General features: G+C 40.8%; 1 protein-coding gene across 2 annotated transcripts in view; it reads left to right on the top strand.

Annotated features, from left to right (window-relative positions):
• The window catches only part of RASEF (RAS and EF-hand domain containing), a 90,765-nt gene that overhangs the window by 27,026 nt on the left and 50,003 nt on the right, over positions 1-13,736 (top strand). For both annotated transcript variants that reach the window (XM_061426012.1, XM_061426011.1), the window contains exons 2-3: positions 9,176-9,322; positions 12,309-12,399. In XM_061426012.1, coding sequence (XP_061281996.1) covers positions 9,176-9,322; positions 12,309-12,399 — 238 coding nt within the window. The remainder of the gene's footprint in view (positions 1-9,175; positions 9,323-12,308; positions 12,400-13,736) is intronic.

The following is a 13,736-nucleotide window of genomic DNA, read 5'->3' as shown; positions in this document are numbered from 1 at the left end:
CACCTACTAAGGGACATCCTGGTCACTTCCAAATTTTGACAGTTATGAATAAGTCTGCTGTAAGAATAAATCTGTGTGGACTTATGTTTTCATCTCCTTTGGATAAAAACCAAGGAAATCGATTGCTGGATCATATGGTAAAAGAGTATTTAGTTTTATTACAATTTGCAAAATTGTCTTCAAAATGGCTATACCATTTTGCATGCCCAGTAGCAGCAAACCAGAATTCCTGTTGCTCCACATCCTCAGTAACATTTAGTGCTATCAGTGATCTGGATTTTGGCCATTGTAATATGTATATAGTTATAGTTCATTGTTATCTTTTGTATTTCCCTGATGACATATGATGTAGAGTATCTTTTTCATATTCATTAGCCATCTGTATATCTTCTTTGATAACGTATCAATTAAGGTCTTTGACCAATTTTATAATCAGGTCGTTTTTCTTGTTGCTGAGTTTAAGAGTTCTTTTTATATATTGGATAACTTTATCAAATGTTTCTTTTACAAATATATTCTCCCAGCTTTTGACTTATCCTCTCATTCTCTTGACATTGTCTTTTGCAGAGCAGTTTATTTTAATGAAGGCTAGGTTATTGATTACGTCTTTCTTGGATCATGCCTTTGGTGTTAATCTAAAATGGCATTGCTATATCCAAGCCTATTTTGATTTTCTCCTAGGCTTCTCTTCTAAGAGATGATAACTTTGCATTTTACATTCAGATCTGTGATCCACTTTAAGCTAGTTTTTATGAAGATTATAAAATCTGTATTTAGGTTCATGATTTTTCATGTGGCTGTCCAATTGTGCCAGCATGATTTGTTGAAACTATCTTTGCTTCATTGTGTTGTCCTTGCTCCTTTGTCAAAGTTCAGCTGACTGTACTTACGTGAGTCTACTTCTGGGCTGTCTCTTCTGTTCCATTGATGTGTTTGTCTATACAATCAGATTTTCAGTTCAGTTCAGTCGCTCAGTCATGTCCGACTCTTTGCGACCCCATGAACCGCAACATGCCAGGCCTCCCTGTCCATCACCAACTCCCAGAGTCCACCCAAACCCATGTCCATTGAGTCGATGATGCCATCCAACCATCTCATCCTCTGTCGTCCCCTTCTCCTCCTGCCCTCAGTCTTTCCCAGCATCGGTGTCTTTTTCCAATGAGTCCACTCTTTGCATCAGGTGGCCAAAGTATTGGAGTTTCAGCTTCAACATCAGTCCTTCCAATGAACACCCAGGACTGATCTCCCTTAGGATGGACTGGTTGGATCTCCTTGCAGTCCAAGGTACTCTCAAGAGTCTTCTCCAACAACACAGTTCAAAAGCATCAATTCTTTGGCACTCAGCTTTATTTATAGTCCAACTCTCACATCCGTACATGACCACTGGAAAAACCTTTGTTGGCAAAGTAATGTCTCTGCTTTTGAATATGCTGTCTAGGTTGGTCATAACTTTCCTTCCAAGGAGTAACCATCTTTTAATGTCATGGCTGCAGTCACCATCTGCAGTGATTTTGGAGCCCAGAAAAATAAAGTCAGCCACTGTTTCCCCACCTATCTGCCATGAAGTGATGGGACCGGATGCCATGATCTTAGTTTTCTGAATGTTGAGCTTTAAGCCAACTTTTTCACTCTCCTCTTTCACTTTCATCAAGAGGCTCTTTAGTTCTTCTTCACTTCTGCCATTTAGTTGTCTATAATTTTACATGTTCTATAATAAAGGAAAATAGAAGCTCATGAAAATTCCTGAAGCCCCACATTGCTGGATTAAATTACAGTAGACTGAGGTTTACCTTTGTATCTGTAAACTTGTTTCACAATCCTTTGCTTAATTCTCTGCTTCAGCCAGAACTCTGTGAAGATGGGAATAGTTAAGATGTATACTTGATCGTGTCATCTCTTCCTTCAAACCTTCCAGTGTCTTACCACCCTCTCAAAATAACTGCTCCCTTGCATGTCTTATCTTTACCATGCTTTCAGTCTCTGTACAGTCCCTTGCTCCTGTTAATACCTCTCCCAATCTAATGCTGCTGGCCCCTCCCCTACTCCAAGCTCCCCAGCCTCTTCCATTTACAGGAACTTCTTCTGGCCCCTCCCTTGCTTCTCCCTCAGCCTATGGTTATTGGTTCCTGGGAGAAGTTACCTATACCCCACTTCTGCCTCATTCACATCTAGTCATGTTTCAGGTCATCATCTCCCAAGGCTTGGTCTCGTTCACCTGCTCTGGGCTGTCAGAGCATCTTATACTTAATCTTCATTGTGAGCCCCATAAGGGAAGGTACTCAGTCTGTTTCTTAGCATTTTATTTCCAGGATCTAACATAGTGCCCTTTGGATTGTGTGGGTATTTCATTTCCCATGCCCAGATGTTAGGGTCATAGCATCAGTCTTCCAGCCATCCCTAATGTAGAATGATTACAGGGCAGGCCTGATGTGCTGCAGTTCATGGGGTCGCAAAGAGTCGAACACGACTGAGCGACTGAACTGAACTGAATGTAGAATGATGTAGACATTGGCATTGAATACTCTTTGCTTTTGTCTACAGAAAGTCATTTAAAGTTTTAAATATATATAACTTATAGTTTAAATAAGTAGTTTAGCTCTGTATTTCAATGCTTAAAACAGCAAGATGTGGAATCTAAGGGCCAACTTTTCCTACCAACCTTACTGGTTCACCATGTTCTTTAGCCTAGAGTGGTGTTGCCTGTACTTGACTATTTCCCAAGGTTGTCCTGAGACTAAAGGGGTCCAGGCATTCTGAATACTGGCCTTACTACATTGTGTGTTAGTTGCTCAGTCTTGTCCAACTCTGTGGGACCCCATGGACTGTATGTAGCCCACCAGGCTCCTCTGTCCATGGGATTCTCCAGGCAAGAATACTGGACTGGGTTGCCGTGCCCTTCTCCAGGGGATCTTCCCAAGCCAGGAATCAAACCCAGGTGTCGTGCATTGCAAGCAGATTCTCCACCATCTGAGGCCCTACTACATTACCAATATATAAACATAGACAAATATGTGCTATGTTAATATGTAATATTAAATATGTAAAACGTTAATCCTGTGGAAGTGTGTGACCTTTAAATTTTTTTACCCATTTTATGATAACCAATTTTTTTCTCCTAAATTCAGACAATTTCCCTCTCAGCTTTAATGGAAATATTTACAATTTACAATGTCTATTTTCCAGGGATAATTTTACATTTTTAAGTTGTGACTTTTTCATCAGCAGTTTGCCTCTAGCACTGTCTTTCATACAAAGTCTTGTAATTTATCGAATAAGAAGATGAAAAGGCTCGGATTTTAGACATCTAAAACCAGTTGGTAATCCAGGGCGTGTTTTTCTCACTTCATTTGATCTCTTTCCTTAACATATAAATTAGGTAATTTTTAGTGAGTAACTCTCTCTGAACAGAAGAAAAAAACCTTTTTTCATCTTGGCTAATTAACACATACAGTGCAACCCTGAATTTTTACCCAGTATTTGTCCAGTACACCTGTAAACAGGTCTGCACGGCGTTTGTGAATCCAAGCCCAGTTGTCTTATATGAGACCCTGGATTTAATGAATTCAAAATGTTCAGAGCCTTGTCACTACTGGGCACCCTTCTTAGCACCCAGAGGTACCACCCTGGGTCAGGGCCAGGAGAAAACAAGAGCTATGTATACACTGTCATGCGGTCTGCTTGTCTAACCTTTGACATCAGGAGTGAGGACGCTGGGGACTCCTGTCCTCTTGGCAGCAGAACAAAAGACTGTCTTGGCACCAAGTAATGGTGCCCAGCCTGCTGAACTGAAGAATCCGTAGGTGTTTAGCTGCCTGTACAGGGTCTTACATAAAGGGACCACGTATCATCTTTTGTTCAGATAAAGTATTTTTTGTTTTTGTTCTGTTTTTTGCATCAGGTATGAAAATCTCCAACTGCACTTCATTCCAGTCTCTTGGCATAATCCCAGTGGTTCTCTAGTTTCACAGATACGGACTAGATGAAGCAAGCAGGCAAAAGGAGCGGGAGTTGGAAGTGTGCCCCCTGTGTACAGTAGTGCTTTCCCCAGATAGCTTTAGGTAAATAAGTATTGGTAAGGTTATCTCATCTTAGTCTTAGTCATGCCTTCATTCTTTAAAGGAGTCCCTTTGTAATATAGATGGTCCTTATAGTGGTAATACCTATCCTCCTCTAAAATAATTTTCAAAACATCTTGGTACATCAATATTTTTTATTGGAAGTATGCCCTTCGGACCCTTGAACAGCACATTAGTGCTTACTCTAGGCCTAGAGATAGTTCTTCCCTGAGAGCTAGACTCTGGAGCCAGGTGGGGTGAATTGGAATCCTGGCTCTGAGACCAGGATGGTACTCACCTCCTTTCCTCTGTGGTGAATAGCATACCAGTGGTAACGTCTTCATAGTGTTGTCATGAACGTTAAGTGACTAGTACATGTAAATGCTGAGATCACCCCAGGACTGCATATACAAGGAGCTTAATAAATGTCTGCTTCACTATATAAATGCTTCAGAATAGTCTTTTATTCCTTTGGAAGAGAGTAGATGGTGGCAGTAAAGATTTACCTTCGTCATAGCAGTTTTATTGTTTAGTTAATATGAAGCTATTAAGGAAGGAAGGAAGAAGGTAATTTAATCTGGAAGATGATGATTAAAAAAACAAAATAGGAAAGTGTAATGCCAACTTTTTAAGTCCAAGTTGACTTTTACAAAGAACTTCCAAGTCTTAAGCTCTACAAAATACTAACTTCTTTCTCTCATGTTGGGAAGATTGATGTAGTCAGGCAGTGTCTTTCAGTGAGGTGATCCAAACACATTTCATCACATATTTGGCCATGCTAGAGATTTTCACTTCAGCTGCGAGGGTGAGGAAAGGAGGAGAGAGACAAAGGAGGAGACAGATAGTGGTGGGGATGGGGAGGAGAGAGGGCAGGGGTGTGAGAGTGCAAACAAAATAGATACAAGAAAGAGATAATGAGAATGAATATCAGCTAGCTTCGAGCTAGCATCTTACAAAGGATTTTAGCAACCAAGCACAGAAGTGGCAAACACATCATTTCTGTTCCCATTCCATGGGCCACAACTAGTCACATGGCTCCCACCTACCTGCCTAAGGTGCTGAAGAATCAGTTCTCCCCTATAAAAAGAAGCAGGGTCATTGTTACCATCTTTCTAAATTCCATATATATGTATTAATATACTGTATTGGTGTTATTCTTTCTGACTTACTTCACTCTGTATAATAGGCTCCAGTTTCATCCACCTCATTAGAACTGAAATAGATTGCCAGTCCAGGTTCTATGCATGAGACAGGGTGCTCAGGGCTGGTGCACTGGGATGACCCTGAGGGATGGGATGGGGAGGGAGGTGGGAGGGGGTTCAGGATGGGGAACACATGTACACCCATGGCTGATTCATGTCAATGTATGGCAAAAACCACTACAGTATTGTAAAGTAATTAGCTTCCAATTAAAATTAATTAATTAAAACAAAACAAACAAACAAAAAAAAGAAGCAGGGTAGATCTCAGCTAGTCCCTGATACAACAGTTAACCATGTAACATATTTCCTGCTAATGGCAGACATTCCTACAATTAACCTATTTGTACCCTTCACTGTAAACTATTCCTGACATTCTGTATAATACCAGGACCAGCAAAGGACCCAAGAGAATGTACATACATTATGCTTCTTTCTTATTTTAGAAATTTTCAGAAATTCAGGGAATCTTATGAGACATCTACTTCTGAACATTTTATTGCTGTGCAGTTATCCAAGAGATAAGGACTCTTGGTGACTATTTTTTTTATTTTATTTTTAATTGGAGAATAATTATAATATTGTGATGGTTTCTACCATACATCAACATGAATCAGCCATAGGTATACATATGTCCCCTCCCTTTTGAACATCCTTCCCCATCCCACCCCTTAGGTTGTCACAGAGCACCATCTTAATGGCCATCCTTCACAGGCAGGTTCCTATTAACAAGAAAGTTTTAATGCTTTGTATACCACTGGTAGTCAGTAAAGAAGTTAGTGATCCATTAAAGTACGGGACAATCTAAAAGTAGACTTTTTTTTTTTTTTGCTGCCCTTTAATATAAGGCTCACTACTGTGGGCAGTGTTTGTACTCAGCTCTGATAGGAATGAGTACCTCGTATCACCAAATAAATTGACATATTCCTGCAGATTTATTAATAATACTTCACATGAGCCATTCTTTTGAATCATAATTGGCCTCTACACACATCAAGCAGTTTATTTTTAAGAGCAAACCCTGGGAGAGTTTATAGCTACATGGACACACCTCAGGGCCATGCTTAACTAAGCTTCGGGTTGATATATACCTGACACTTTGCAGTGTTTCATAGTTATTGGAACGAGTTTGAATCCCATTTCTTCTGCCAAGTTTCAGATGTTTGACACCACTAGGAAGCCATATAATGTAATGGTTGGCCATGTGATCTGTAGTATCAAATTGAGTTTGAATCCCAACTCCACCATTCAATCAGTATATGACCTTGGAAACTTTCACTGTTTGCTATGGTTGTCTAGGTATTTCTGATAGCAAATATTTCTGACTGGGTGGCCTAAACAAGAGAGATTTATTTTCTCACAATTCTGAAGGCTAGAAGTTTAAGATCAAGGTATTGGAGGGTTGGAGGTGAGAGCCTCTCCCCTTGACTTGTCACTGGCCATCTAACCATGTCTTCACATGGTCTTCCCTTGGTATTACTCAGCATGTGAGCTCCCATACTTGGGTCAAGGACACCACTAGCCTCACTGACTCAGTCCTTTGTCCCCTAGCAGGTCAGCTGCCCAGTCTTGCCAGTTTTTCTTTTGAAATGACCCCAAAATATTTGGCTTTTACAAACAATAACAGGTATGAGGATTGTCATATAATAATAAATGAAATAATTTTTTTTTTAAATCTTCCAATTTTATTTTATTTTTAAACTTTACATAATTGTATTAGTTTTGCCACATATCAAAATGAATCCGCCACAGGTATACATGTGTTCCCCATCCCGAACCCTCCTCCCTCCTCCCTCCCCACACCATCCCTCTGGGCCGTCCCAGTGCACCAGCCCCAAGCAACCAGCATCATGCATCGAACCTGGACTGGCAACTCGTTTCCTACATGATATTTTACATGTTTCATTGCCATTCTCCCAAATCTTCCCACCCTCTCCCTCTCCCACAGAGTCCATAAGACTGTTCTATACATCAGTGTCTCTTTTGTTGTCTCGTACACCGGGTTATTGTTACCATCTTTCTAAATTCCATATATATGCGTTAGAATACTGTATTTATGTTTTTCCTTCTGGCTTACTTCACTCTGTATAATAGGCTCCAGTTTCATCCACCTCATTAGAACTGATTCAAAAGTATTCTTTTTAATGGCTGAGTAATACTCCATTGTGTATATGTACCACAGCTTTCTTATCCATTCATCTACTGATGGACATCTAGGTTGCTTCCATGTCTTGGCTATTATAAACAGTGCTGCGATGAACATTGGGGTACATGTGTCTCTTTCCCTTCTGGTTTCCTCAGTGTGTATGCCCAGCAGTGGGGTTGCTGGATCATAAGGCAGTTCTATTTCCAGTTTTTTAAGGAATCTCCACACTGTTCTCCATAGTGGCTGTACTAGTTTGCATTCCCACCAACAGTGTAAGAGGGTTCCCTTTTCTCCACACCCTCTCCAGCATTTATTGCTTGTAGACTTTTGGATCGCAGCCATTCTGACTGGTGTGAAATGGTACCTCATAGTGGTTTTGATTTGCATTTCTCTGATAATGAGTGATGTTGAGCATCTTTTCATGTGTTTGTTAGCCATCTGTATGTCTTTTTTGGAGAAATGTCTATTTAGTTCTTTGGCCCATTTTTTGATTGGGTCGTTTATTTTTCTGGAGTTGAGCTGTAGGAGTTGCTTGTATATTTTTGAGATTAGTTGTTTGTCGGTTGCTTCATTTGCTATTATTTTCTCCCATTCTGAAGGCTGTCTTTTCACCTTGCTAATAGTTTCCTTTGATGTGCAGAAGCTTTTAAGGTTAATTAGGTCCCATTTGTTTATTTTTGCTTTTATTTCCAATATTCTGGGAGGTGGGTCATAGAGGATCCTGCTGTGATGTATGTCGGAGAGTGTTTTGCCTATGTTCTCCTCTAGGAGTTTTATAGTTTCTGGTCTTACGTTTAGATCTTTAATCCATTTTGAGTTTATTTTTGTGTATGGTGTTAGAAAGTGGTCCAGTTTCATTCTTTTACACGTGGTTGACCAGATTTCCCAGCACCACTTGTTAAAGAGATTGTCTTTAATCCATTGTATATTCTTGCCTCCTTTGTCGAAGATAAGGTGTCCATATGTGCGTGGATTTATCTCTGGGCTTTCTATTTTATTCCATTGATCAATATTTCTGTCTTTGTGCCAGTACCATACTGTCTTGATAACTGTGGCTTTGTAGTAGAGCCTGAAGTCAGGTAGGTTGATTCCTCCAGTTCCATTCTTCTTTCTCAAGATAGCTTTGGCTATTCGAGGTTTTTTGTATTTCCTCGAATAGCCAAAGCTATCTTGATTCTTCAATATCCGCAAATCAATCAATGTAATACACCACATTAACAAATTGAAAAATAATAAATGAAATAATTTTTAACTGACTATAAAATGATAGGTATATGTACTTTTATGATCATAAAGTCTGAAATACATCTTATAGGGGTTGGTAGAACATGTTATAAGTAATTAACTGGTTGCCTAATTTTTTTCTATAAATCTATGTGTGAAAGAAAGGAAATAGCCAGCAGTGACAAAAAATATCCTTCCCTATCAGACCTGCCCTGTGAAGAAGGCCTTCATCTTCTAATATTAAATCACCACTTTGTACACATTATACACCTTTTATAATCATATTGTACAACCTAAATATATACAGTTTTTATTTGTCAATCATAATAAAGCTGGGAAAAAATGAAGTTGCTGTTCACTGTTAAAAAATAATAATAATATGTAGAATAATGTATTAGCATCTCTGACTTCTGTTTTCCCTCCATTCTGGTCATTTTGTTGTTACATTTTTCTTCCTTGGTTCTTATGTATCTCTTTCTGAGACATATTCTGAAATTTGAATTTTTGTATTTGGTTTTATTTAATTTTTAATTTAATTTTTTTTTGGACAGAAAAGAGCAAGTCAGTACCTTGTATCAAAACATCAACCTCGTGGAGCCAAGACTCATTCAACCATATGAACATGTTATAAAGAACTTTATCCGTGAGATCAAACTTCAGAGCACAGAAATGGAAAACCTTGCCATTGCAGTGAAGAGGTATTAAAGTCTTTCCTCTGTCCATGGCAGAAGGGGTCCTTTAAGTGGCTCTCTGACTGAGTGGCACAAAGATGAAACATATTATGTTATGATATGGGGGGACTGCCCAAACCTGAGGAATCTGGAGCCTTCTGAACTAAGCCAGCATGAGGGAAGCTGAGTCTGGCAGTACTTTGTAGCATCAGCCAGCAGTCCATCAGCATGTCCCCATGATCCTATCATATAAACCTTTCAAGGGCTGTGATCCATACAGAACTGTTCAAAGAGTTTCATTATCTTATATCCAGCCACTTGAAACCTACAGGAAACTTTTCATCCAGAGAGAGGCAGGCAGAGCCTGTCTCTCATTTGAAGCCTGACCTTGTCACTAACAGGAGAGTGACTCTGGGTGGGTTACTTACTCTCCCTGAGTCTCAGGTTCTGCATCTGCAAAGTGAGGCTATAAATTTTCACATCCTCAGGGTGTGGAGACTTCATGGGTGAGTCATGGGTGATGCCCTTGGCACTGGCCTTACCACATGGCGAGTGCTCAGCAGTGCTCCTTTCCCTCTCTCTAGCCCTCCTCACCAGCTTAAACTGAAAGTCTGAAAACCTCTAGCCCCTGACTCTCATCAGACAGTTTATGAAAGCCACAGCTGGCTCACACAGACTTTGTTAATGGTTTTAACAGCAATGCAGTGCCAAAGAAAAATTTATATTTGCAATATAATTTATATGTTACAGTCCAAACATCAGCGAAAACACACTCACTCCCTGTATATACATGTACCCACACAGATACATGGGACACACATAGATATACACACATTCACACAGGTGGCCTGTAAGGATAGTCCTGTGTAAACCCATCAGGAAGAAAGAATGGCATTCTCTCCCCTCTGTTCTCCTTCCCAGCCAGGCTGCTCTCCGCTGTAGAGGGAGTGGAACTCTTGGGGCGTCTCTCCCCTCTACTTCTGTGCGTGGGATCTGGTCTAAGCACAAGGCCTCTTAAAGGCCGCTTCTCTGAGCTGACAGAAACCTCACTGAGGTGTTTAGGTGACTCCTGTAAACATTCTCTTACCTTCTTGACTAAGGACCATCTGTCCTCATGTGTTTTGGGTTGGGGGAGGGCCTCAGTCTTTTCACTCCACCCTTGCATCTGAAGAAGGGATTCCCTTCTAGTAGGAGTCCTGGACTAAGGTTAAAGTGGGCATTCCCAACATGCTGGACACATTACTGGGAGTTGAGTCTTTCTGCCATGGGGTCGAAAAGAGTTGGACACAACTGAGCGACTAAACTGAGTGACTGACCAAGTCTTATGGGGCAAACAGTGTGTCTTTATAGACTACCCTGATTTAACCCTCCAAAAAAAAAAAAAATGAAAGAAAAAAAGAGTTGTTCAGAAGTGAAGAAGGCAAAGAGGACACATTCAGGAGCAGTCCTGAGTGCCCAGATGTCTGGCACTGGGTGGCTGAGGAAAATGAACATATAAAGGGAGAAACAAATGTGTGGCTTAGCTACGTACAGTCCCAGAGCTGACCAATAAAACCTGAAAGTCTCTGTGGAGATACATGGTGCCTGCATTTGAAATAGCAAGTGTTTGTAAACAGACTAAAACTAGATGACAGTCCAGAGTTGGTTAACATAACCTCAGCGGGCTGTAAGGTGAGGAGGAAGTTAACGGGAGCAGAAAACAGTTATAAGTCACCCAGAATTTTACTTTGGGGTCTTCCCTCCACCCATCAATGCTTGTTTGGAACCTTATGTAGAAATTAAACTAACGAGTAGATTGTATGAGAGGGAGTAAATGAATTAGAAGCAGGTAGGATGGTGTGGTGGAGAAGGCAATGGCAAGCCACTCCAGTACTCTTGCCTAGAAAATCTCATGGGTGGAGGAGCCTGGTAAGCTGCAGTCCATGGGGTCGCTACGAGTCAGACGCGACAGAGCGACTTCACTTTCACTTTTCACTTTCACGCAACGGAGAAGGAAATGGTAACCCACTCCAGTGTTCTTGCCTGGAGAATCCCAGGGATGGCAGAGACGGGTGGGCTGCCGTCTATGGGGTCGCACAGAGTCAGACACGACTGAAGTGACTTAGCAGCAGCAGCAGCAGGATGGTGTGGTGGAAGCCATTAGACTGGAAGACGAAGGCCTTCTACTGAATCCTGTTTCTCCTTTTATCAACACCATATCATTGGGGCAAGTAAATTGACTCTAAGTCTCATGGTGGCTGCTTTCAAGTCACAATCTAGTTGAGCAGGCAAGACATATGCATGTGAAAATTTAGATAATTGGACATCGAGCTGAGATTGAACAAAAAAATTTTTAGGGCTTAATCTGAAGCCTCAATTATTGTAAAGTGACAGATGTCTTCTTACTAGACAATTATTAAATAAAACTATCTGAACATCATCTCAAAGAAATTGTCCTGTTTCTAACTTTTGGCAATTCAGTATGCTCTGCCCCCATAGAAATATGATTTATTGATTATATTCATAAAAGAAACAGGAATTTTCTAAAGGGCAACAATATCTACATTGCAAAACTTTAGGAAACTGACTAGAAATAATTTTTGAGATCTTTTTTCCTGTTTAACTGTAGCATATAGCATTGTGTGTTTCATGTAATAAAATTTCAGAATTGTGTCTATCCATGGAGGGTTTTTTTTTTTTAATCCAGTGTTGTACCTCAGCAGCAAAAAAGATTTTCAGTGTTGTAGCTCAGCAGCAAAAAAACTTTTCAGAATTTACTGCGAGCTCTCAGTAATCTGGTATCTTTCTCTGTTCTTTGCTACAGTATAGTTTAATACCACTTAATCTATTCTGTTCCATTTATTTAATATCTAGTTTCAATGTCCCTTTACACCCAGCTGGTCAAATTGCCAATCTCACTTTATTATGTGGAAGGAATCTGTAAAATAGCTTGAAATAGCTGAGGTCAGAATTTTCTCTTCATGCTACAAGGCCAAGAGTATAATGAAAAGGTGTGTACCCTCTTGAATTTCAGAGCCCAGGACAAGGCAGCCATGCAGTTGAGTGAACTGGAAGAGGAAATGGATCAGAGGATTCAGGCTGCAGAACACAAGACACGGAAAGATGTGAGTTTGTGGGACTGGCCTGTTTACGCGATGAATCCTTGGACTACCTTTTGTGTACAGGGCACGGGGCATTCTCTGGGTTATGGCACATCCAGGTTGCCACAGGCACTCTCAACAAGGGCTTTGTTGGTGGTGGTTTTGAGGGGGATAGATTAGGGGAAAAGAGAGAGACAATAAGAAGTCAAATAAAGGGGCTAAGCTGCTTCAGACTTGGAGGTCAGGAGCCTCCTTGAAGAGGGGACAGGAGAGCTGAGGCCTAAAGGAGAAGGCTGAACCCGTCTTCATAGGGGAGGTTGGCTTCACCCTTAATACCACTGTCTCTCAGCCCATGGCCACTACTGCTTTAAATCTAGATTGCAAGGACTTCCCTGGGGTCCAGTGACTAAGGCTACAAGCTTCTAATACAGAGGGCCCAGGTTCGATCCCTGGTCAGGGAACTAGATCCCACATGCCGCAACTAAGATCCAGGGCAGTCAAATAAATAAATAATATAAATTAAATAAATCTAGATTACAATGAAGTTAAAACACTGTCATGGTGGGATATGCTTTTACTTATCAATACAGGAACTCTCATAGTTGGAAGTTAGGTGTTAACGTTTAGTGACTTTCATAGGAGAAATAATTGTCTTTCTTCCTTATAAAATATATTTGGGTGATTAATGTTTACTGCAAACAGAAAAGAGACGTATTTCTTTGAGTAGCTAATGTTAGGTTGAACGTTCTCTTTTTTCTGTTCATTTTTCCCCATTAACTCTGAGAAGGAGAAAATTGAGTGAGAAGGGCCTGGGTATTGGCCTCTGATAGACCTGCAATAGAGGAGACCTGGGTTCGATTCCTAAGCTGGGAAGATCCCCTGGAGGAATGCATGGCAACCCACTCCAGTATTCTTGCCTGGAGAATCCCATGGACAGAGGAGCCTGGCAGGCTACAGTCCAGGGGTCACAAGAGTCAGACAGGACTTAGCAACTTAACTGCAGGCCTAAGTTTGCCTCCTGGCTCTGCCCCATCTCAGTTAAGTGGCACTGGAAAAATTACCTAGCCTCTGAGCCTTTGTTGTTTCAACTTTTGATAGGATAAGCCACCAACCTGCTTTAAGGAGGGTGGAGCCTGATGGTCTATATGCATGCCTAGCCTAGTGCTGAGGTGTGGTAGGGGCACCATGGCTGTTACCATTCTCCTCTTTCCCATTGCTCTGTATACCTTATGATCTTTCAGATTCTTCACCTTGCTTTGCTTTACCACATATATGCCTTCAGGTCTCTTTGTTCTCCTATCTCTTAATAACACATTTAATAACTGTTTGGATATCATGTAAATGGCTCAGAGTCCATGATC

The sequence above is a fragment of the Bos javanicus genome, chromosome 8 (genome assembly GCF_032452875.1).
Source record: "Bos javanicus breed banteng chromosome 8, ARS-OSU_banteng_1.0, whole genome shotgun sequence".
Taxonomy (NCBI): domain Eukaryota; kingdom Metazoa; phylum Chordata; class Mammalia; order Artiodactyla; family Bovidae; genus Bos; species Bos javanicus.
This window is presented reverse-complemented; position numbering and strand designations above follow the sequence as displayed.